The sequence below is a fragment of the Triticum dicoccoides genome, chromosome 6B (genome assembly GCF_002162155.2).
Source record: "Triticum dicoccoides isolate Atlit2015 ecotype Zavitan chromosome 6B, WEW_v2.0, whole genome shotgun sequence".
Classification (NCBI taxonomy): Eukaryota; Viridiplantae; Streptophyta; class Magnoliopsida; order Poales; family Poaceae; genus Triticum; species Triticum dicoccoides.
Genome location: NC_041391.1, coordinates 17,418,604 through 17,426,391, shown reverse-complemented (window position 1 = coordinate 17,426,391; position 7,788 = coordinate 17,418,604). Strand labels below are relative to the sequence as shown.

Here is a 7,788-nt window from a genome sequence, read left to right as displayed (position 1 = left end):
TCTCTAGTGCGACAGAGCGTGCGGTTCCCCATGCACGTGCGCACCCGATGCCGCCCAATGATAGTGGCCTCGGGTGTGTTGGGTTATGCACCCGTCATGGACCTGCTAGCCGGGTCACCCGGGTCAGACCCGTCCGAGAAGATCAGAAGGCTTGGAGTGCACCCTAGCGGTTCACATAGAAGCCAACGGGCAACAGACGGTTAGGAGGGCACTCTCGTTAGCGAGGAGCCAAGGGAGGCTGGTACTCATCCTTTATAGGAGTAATACGAAAACAATTCTTTGATCTTTATGTATTTTCTATCTCTTAATATATTATTTTAGTGTTTTATTTGGCAAATGGATGGCTCTATTTTTTAATGAAACTAGCTATTGTGCCAGTTTAGCTAGCCCATCTCACTTCACAGAGCGGCCGTGTCCTCCTCCCCCTCGCTCTTCTCTACCTCGCCCCAATACACATTCCTTCGTCTCGCTCGCCTTCCTATTCAGGCAAGCTCTGGCGAGTCCAACAGTACGCCTCACAATGCCCCGCCTCTCTCGCCCAACTCTACCTTTCTGTTGCATTGATCTGCCCGGAAGGCTTTTGCACCACCTGCTAGCAAACCCTAGCCGGGCGCCCTACGTTCTCAATCCACGACAACGGGCTAGGTATTGGGCCACCGAACTCCACGTTGATCAATGGCAGCAGAAGAGGAAGATGGCCACCAAGGTGACATGGCCTGCTGTTCTTTGAAATTAACCTAATGCAACATAAACCAAGTTCACTGAAGTTGAAATGCAATAGTTATATCATTTCCACACCTACAATTGTAATTACAAGGTCCATTAAAGTTATTTAACCCATATAGCTTTAACATTGGTTTTGTCGTCAATGCAAATGACGTGCGCATGTGTGCGATATTTTTCTGAACTTTTTGATATATTATTTTCAATTTTTAAAATTCATATGATTTACTCAAAGTCTAAATGCTATTCAGGAATTTTGTAAAATCATTTTGATTTTAAAATAAGCTAGAAAACATTTGACACACGGGAGGAGCTAGCCCTACTGTATGCAAGTGAGTCCACGGGTCAAAGTATACTACATTTAACTAAGACTTGGTCCAAATAGACGCAAGGCTAACATGTTATTGCCTGAACAACTTTGTAATTGATGTATTAAGCAGAGGGCCCACTAGTCATAGTGTGAATAGGACAGAGAGTTAGCCTTAATAGGGGTCTAGTCTAACTGTCTAAGCTAGTGGTTGGAGCCAACCTGATATAGTTTAAACGTCGTTAACCACTCTGCACGGCGGCGACACAATGGGAGAACATGTTCTGCAATATATATTTAGCATCGGTCTAAACAATGTTGTCATTGTATAACTTTCCCACGGCTCATGCTGAGACAGACGATAAATATATATGTCGGTCCTATTTATCAAACCATTTGATACGTTACGCACAACTGCCATGCCTGAACGTACTTACCAATGATTTGCCGTGGAGAACATGCAACCAGTTGGTGTTGATAACTGAACTAGCGAAAGCCGCACTATATAAAGTCGACCCTGCAGCTCTCTGAACACACAAGCAATCAACACAAACAAATAGCAGCAACCAAGAATAAGAGGAGGTTTACAATTCAAGAGTGTTCGGAAGGTAAGATGGCCACTGCAAGAGCTCTGGCCACCATGGCAATCTTCCTCCTGGTGGCGCTCTCCACCTCCCATGTCGCGTCCTCACTCCGCCCGGGTCTCGGTGTCTGCCGTGCGAGTGGCTACCTTCCAGGAAAGTCGGGCAACTGTGAGAAGAGCAACGATCCTGACTGCTGCGAGGATGGCAAGAGGTACCCGCAGTACCACTGCTCGCCGCCGGTCACAGCGACCACCAAGGCCGTCTTGACGCTCAACAGCTTCGAAAAGGGCAAGGACGGCGGCGGTCCGTCAGAGTGTGACAACGCCTACCATAGCGACAAGGAGATGGTAGTCGCGCTCTCCACCGGCTGGTTCAAGAACATGGCCCGTTGCGAGCACCGCATCAAGATCAACGCCAATGGCAAGTCTGTGTATGCCAAAGTGGTGGACGAGTGCGACTCCGTCTATGGCTGTGACGAGGACCACAACTACGAGCCCCCGTGTGCCAACAACATCGTCGACGCCTCTCCTGCGGTGTGGAATGCCTTGGGGCTCGACCAGAATGTCGGCATGGAGGGCATCACCTGGTCTGATGAGTGAGTGTTTGAAACAAAGTCCATCACACAGGTTACTGGTACCACTTGTCGGCCTAGTGTCATGTATATTGTTTTTCGTTGTTAGGGAGAAGTTCAGTATACATATCCTATACCGGGGAGGTTGATCAGATTATGTAGATGATTCCATGATTTTATAAAATAAACAGTGCTGCATATGGTATAGCACCGATGACAAGTTCGCGTGTGCTCTTCGATCAAACATATATAATACTCCCTCCATCCCAAAATAAGTGTCTCAACTTTGTACTAACTTTAATACAAAGTTGTACTAAGCTTGAGACAATTATTTTGGGATGGGGAATACTGAATAGTATAAGCAGTGTGGTGTATAAAGAATGTGAAACACATGAGAGAGACACCTGTGAAAGCTACACGCTCATTCTCAAGGTGAGCTGAACAAGTATGACCAAACGGTAACAAACACACCATTCACATTTGCACTGATTATCCACAGAGCAGCTACCGAAGATAGTGAACTCCATAGAAAATATTTTGTCGAATTCTACATACCGTTCTCTTGTATGGTCGCATCTAAACTACATCATCTATGTAGGAAGTGTTAGCGCAGGAAGAGTGGGAGTGCTCCAAGATGCAAATTTAACTCCCATAACAATTCACTCAAGTCAAGCATTAAGCAAGCAAGCAACAAAATGGAGCAGCATAATCAAGGGCCAGGCAAAAGCATGAGGAAAATTATCCATGCTTGTTGATGCTTAATGTTTTTGTATATGAACCAAATGTGCTATCCAGATGATTCCATGACTCCATAATGTGTTACAAGCACTCAAGTCAGGCATGATTTCAGAGGATGTAACCGTCAGATGGTGGTTTCTATTCCAAAATATGATAACCCCAAATCCGTAAGTCCGGTTCTGGCCATTTTCTTCACACAATGTAGTTTACGAAGTAATAAAAAAAATGCTGCTAATTGTTTGAAGAGTATGCTGCCCGAGATAATTTTCGCCATAACAGAGCACTTCCGTTCCATGGTGCATGATTACGGATAATGATTTGGTGGCATACAAGTGGTATCACACAACAAAGAAGAAACGGAAAGGGCAGTCTTGTCTATATTATGTCAGGCTTGACATGCACAATTCATATGACCAGGTGGAGTGGAATTTCTCGAGAAGTATTATGTTGAAGCTGGGTTTTGACTCCAAGTGGATGGAACATATTATTGAATGGGCCTCACCCATTAAACACTGTGTTGTTCTCCTATTGACATACGCCGCATCCAATTACATCGGCTCACCCGAAAGTCATCCAAAATATCACAAGCGGTACATAAGCTGCAAATTTAGAGAAAATCATCCTACAAACCAGAGCACAACTAACTTTAAGAAAAGGCCGAAATGCTCATGAGGCATTCCAACTCTGCACGATCAAGTTATCGATGTTACATGTCCCATCCAATCCCACGGACACCAGCCGGCTAGGGCCCGTGATGGATCCGGGAAAACGTAGCCCAGGAAAAAGCGGCAATAAAACTCCTCACCTCATAATTAACCCGACAAGCCAAAGCCGGGTAAAAACTCACGCGAGCCAAGCACATCGGTCAGTCAGATGCGGGCGAGCGCTCACCTACCTGGTCTCTTGCCAGAACTCATGACCGTGTGACCCGCCATCGTGAAAACTGGTCGGATGGCCCTCTTGGACCACCCGACACGCGCCACCCAGCCAACCGCGCGCACATGCCTGACTATCAAGACCGAACCACCCCAGCGCTAGCCGAGGACACCAAAAAGTGGGTCCGGCCGGTCCACCCGGCATGGGGCACCGCGCGATAGACTGGACTATGCGGAGAGACCTCGAGAGGCCCTCATGGCACACCATCACAACACGGACGGCTCGGAGAGCCTCTCAGCCTGGTCCGGTCGTGCCAGCCAGGCAACGGCAATGTCACACGAGCGACATGACCCTGTGGCTTCGGTGCCTTACCCGAGTGTGCGTCCGACGCCGCCTAACGTCGGTGGCCCTGGGTGGTCCACCCGTCATTGGACCTCCCAGCTGGGTCACCCCGGCGCGAGCAGTCCAGGTAGATCGAACGGCTTGCATCGCCAATAAAAGGCTCCTGTGGCAAGCCACCCGGCAACAGGCGCCATCAGGCAGGTCCGGCCAGCCCATCTCGTGTGCGACACGTGCGGTTCCCCACGCACGTGCGCACCCGATGCCGCCCAATTTTAGTGGCCCCGAGTGTGTTGGGCTATCCACCCGTCATGGACGTGCTAGCTGGGTCGCCCGGGTCAGAGCCGCCCGGGAAGATCAGATGGCTTGGAGCACACCCGAGCGGTTCCCATAGCAAGCCAACAGGCAACGGACGGTTAGGAGGGCACTCTCATCGGCGAAGAGCCAAGGGAGGCGGGTACTCATCCTTTATAGGAGTAATACGAAAACAATTATATGATCTTTATGTATTTTCTATTTGTTAATATATTATTTTCGTGTTTTATTTGGCAACTGGATGGCTCTACTTTTTTCATGGAAATAGCTATTGTGCTAGTATAGCTAGCCCATCTCACTTCACGGAGCGGCCGTGTCCTACTCCCGCTCGCTCCTCTCTGCCTCGCCCCAATACACATTTCCTTCGCCTCCCTCGCCTTCCTATTCAGGCAAACTCTGGCGAGTCCAACACCACACCTCGCAACGCCCCGCCTCTCTCGCCCCGCTCTACCTTTCTGTTGCATTGATATGCCCGGAAGGCTTTTGCACCACCTGCTAGCAAACCCTAGCCGGCCGGGTGCCCTACATTCTCAATCCACGACAACAGGCGAGGTATTGGGCCACCGAACTCCACGTTGATCAATGATAACAGAAGAGGAAGATGGCCACCAAGGTGACATGGCCTGCTGTTCTTTGAAATTAACTTAATGCAACATAAACCAAGTTCACTGAAGTTGGATTGCAATAGATATATCATTTCCCCACCTACAATTGTAATTACAAGGTCCATTAAAGTTATTTAACCCATATAGCTTTTACATTGGTTTTGTCATCAATGCACATGACGTGCACATGTGTGTGATATTTTTCTGACTTTTTTGATATATTACTTTCAATTTTTTAGATTCATATGATTTACCCAAAGTCTAAAATGCTATTTAGGAGTTTTGTAAAATCATTGTGATTTTAAAATAAGCTAGAAAACATTTGACACACACTTGGAGCTAGCCCTACTGTATGCAAGTGGGTCGCCGGGTCAAAGTATACTCCATTTTACCTAAGCCTTGGTCCAAATAGACGCAAGGCCAACATGTTATTGCATGAACAACTTTGTAATTGATGTATTAAGCAGAGGGCCCACTAGTCATAGTGTGATTAGGACAGAGAGTTAGCCTTAATAGGGGTCATGACCAGGTGGAGTGGAATTTCTTGAGAAGTATTATGTTTAAGCTGGGTTTTGACTCCAACTGGATGGACCTCATTGTCGAATGCGTCTCACAAGCTAGTGGTTGGAGCCAACCTGATATAGTTTAAACGTCGTTAATAACCACTCTGCCCGGCGGCGACACAACGGGAGAACATGGGAGCGACGGAGGGGAGCTGTGCGTGCTCTTGCGGGTTTGCGGGAGCAAGGCCAATGCTGGAGCAGCAGGCGCCGGCGCGCGGGTCCCACCTATGAAAAATGACTATCACCCGATTGAGCATCATTATTTTAGTAAGAAGGGAAGCCTTGCATGAACACAAGAACGAGACCCGCACGGATTATGCGAACTTAGCAAAAAAAAGAGGTAAAAGGATGGTAAAAATAGAATAGAATGTTGGTGTCAAGTCATTCAGTTCCTTGAACATGTTCTGCAACATATATTTATCATCGGTCTAAACAATACTGTCATTGTCTAACTTTCCCACAGCTCATGCTGAGACAGACGATAAATATATATGTCGGTCCTATTTATCAAACCATTTGATACGTTACCCACAACTGCCATGCCTGAACGTACTTACCAATGATTTGCCGTGGAGAACATGCAACCAGTTGGTGTTGATAACTGAACTAGCGGAAGCCGCACTATATAAAGTCGACCGTGCAGCTCTCTGAACACACAAGCAATCAACGCAAACAAATAGCATCAACCAAGAATAAGAGGAGGTTTACAATTCAAGAGTGTTCGGAAGGTAAGATGGCCACTGCAAGAGCTCTGGCCACCATGGCAATCTTCCTCCTGGTGGCGCTCTCCACCTCCCATGTCGCGTCCTCGCTCCGCCCGGGTCTCGGTGTCTGCCGTGCGAGTGGCTACCTTCCAGGAAAGTCGGGCAACTGTGAGAAGAGCAACGACCCCGACTGCTGCGAGGATGGCAAGAGATACCCGCAGTACCACTGCTCGCCGCCGGTCACCACGACCACCAAGGCCGTCTTGACGCTCAACAGCTTCGAGAAGGGTAAGGACGGCGGCGGTCCATCGGAGTGTGACAACGCCTACCATAGTGACAAGGAGATGGTAGTCGCGCTCTCCACCGGCTGGTTCAAGAACATGGCCCGTTGCGGGCACCGCATCAAGATCACCGCCAATGGCAACTCCGTGTATGCCAAGGTGGTGGACGAGTGCGACTCCATCCATGGCTGCGACGACGACCACAACTACGAGCCCCCATGTGCCAACAACATCGTCGACGCCTCTCCTGCGGTGTGGAATGCCTTGGGGCTCGACCAGAATGTCGGCATGGAGGGCATCACCTGGTCTGATGAGTGAGTGTTTGAAACAAAGGCCATCACACAGGTTACTGGTACCACTTGTCGGCCTAGTGTCATGTATATTATTTTTCGTTGTTAGGGAGAAGTTCAGTATACACATATCCTATACTGGGGAGGTTGATCAGATTATGTATATGATTCCATGATTTTATAAAATAAATAGTGTTGCATATGGTATAGCACCGATGACAAGTTCGCGTGTGCTCTTCGATCAAACATATATAATACTCCCTTCATCCCAAAATAAGTGTCTCAACTTTGTACTAACTTTAATAGAAAGTTGTACTAAGCTTGAGACAATTATTTTGGAATGGGGAATACTGAATAGTATAAGCAGTATGGTGTATAAAGAATGTGAAACACATGAGAGAGACACCTGTGAAAGCTACACGCTCATTCTCAAGGTGAGCTGAACAAGTATGACCAAACGGTAACAAACACACCATTCACATTTGCACTGATTATCCACAGAGCAGCTACCGAAGATAGTGAACTCCATAGAAAATATTTTGTCGAATTCTACAGACCGTTCTCTTGTATGGTCGCATCTAAACTACATCACCTATGTAGGAAATGTTAGCGCAGGAAGAGTGGGAGTGCTCCAAGATGCAAATTTAACTCCCATAACAATTCACTCAAGTCAAGCATTAAGCAAGCAAGCAACAAAATGGAGCAGCATAATCAAGGGCCAGGAAAAAGCATGAGGAAAATAATCCATGCTTGTTGATGCTTAATGTTTTTGTATATGAACCAAATGTGCTATCCAGATGATTCCATGACTCCATAATGTGTTACAAGCACTCAAGTCAGGCATGATTTCAGAGGATGTAACCGTCAGATGGTGGTTTCTATTCCAAAATAT

General features: G+C 47.4%; 1 protein-coding gene across 1 annotated transcript; it reads left to right on the top strand.

The window, feature by feature from the left end:
- Positions 1–1,643: 1,643 nt before the first annotated feature.
- Positions 1,644–6,924, top strand: LOC119320565 (putative ripening-related protein 5). Its single transcript, XM_037594617.1, has 2 exons — positions 1,644–2,209; positions 6,453–6,924. The coding sequence occupies exons 1-2, from the start codon at positions 1,644–1,646 to the stop codon at positions 6,922–6,924; spliced, it is 1,038 nt and encodes a 345-aa protein (XP_037450514.1).
- The last annotated feature ends 864 nt before the right edge of the window (positions 6,925–7,788 follow it).

Coding starts and splice junctions, on each gene's coding strand:
- LOC119320565 (XM_037594617.1), top strand. CDS start 1,644: ATGGCCACTGCAAGAGCTCTGGCCACCATGGCAATCTTCCTCCTGGTG. Junction 2,210..6,452: donor GGCATCACCTGGTCTGATGA/GTGAGTGTTTGA, acceptor GGGTCTCGGTGT/CTGCCGTGCGAGTGGCTACC.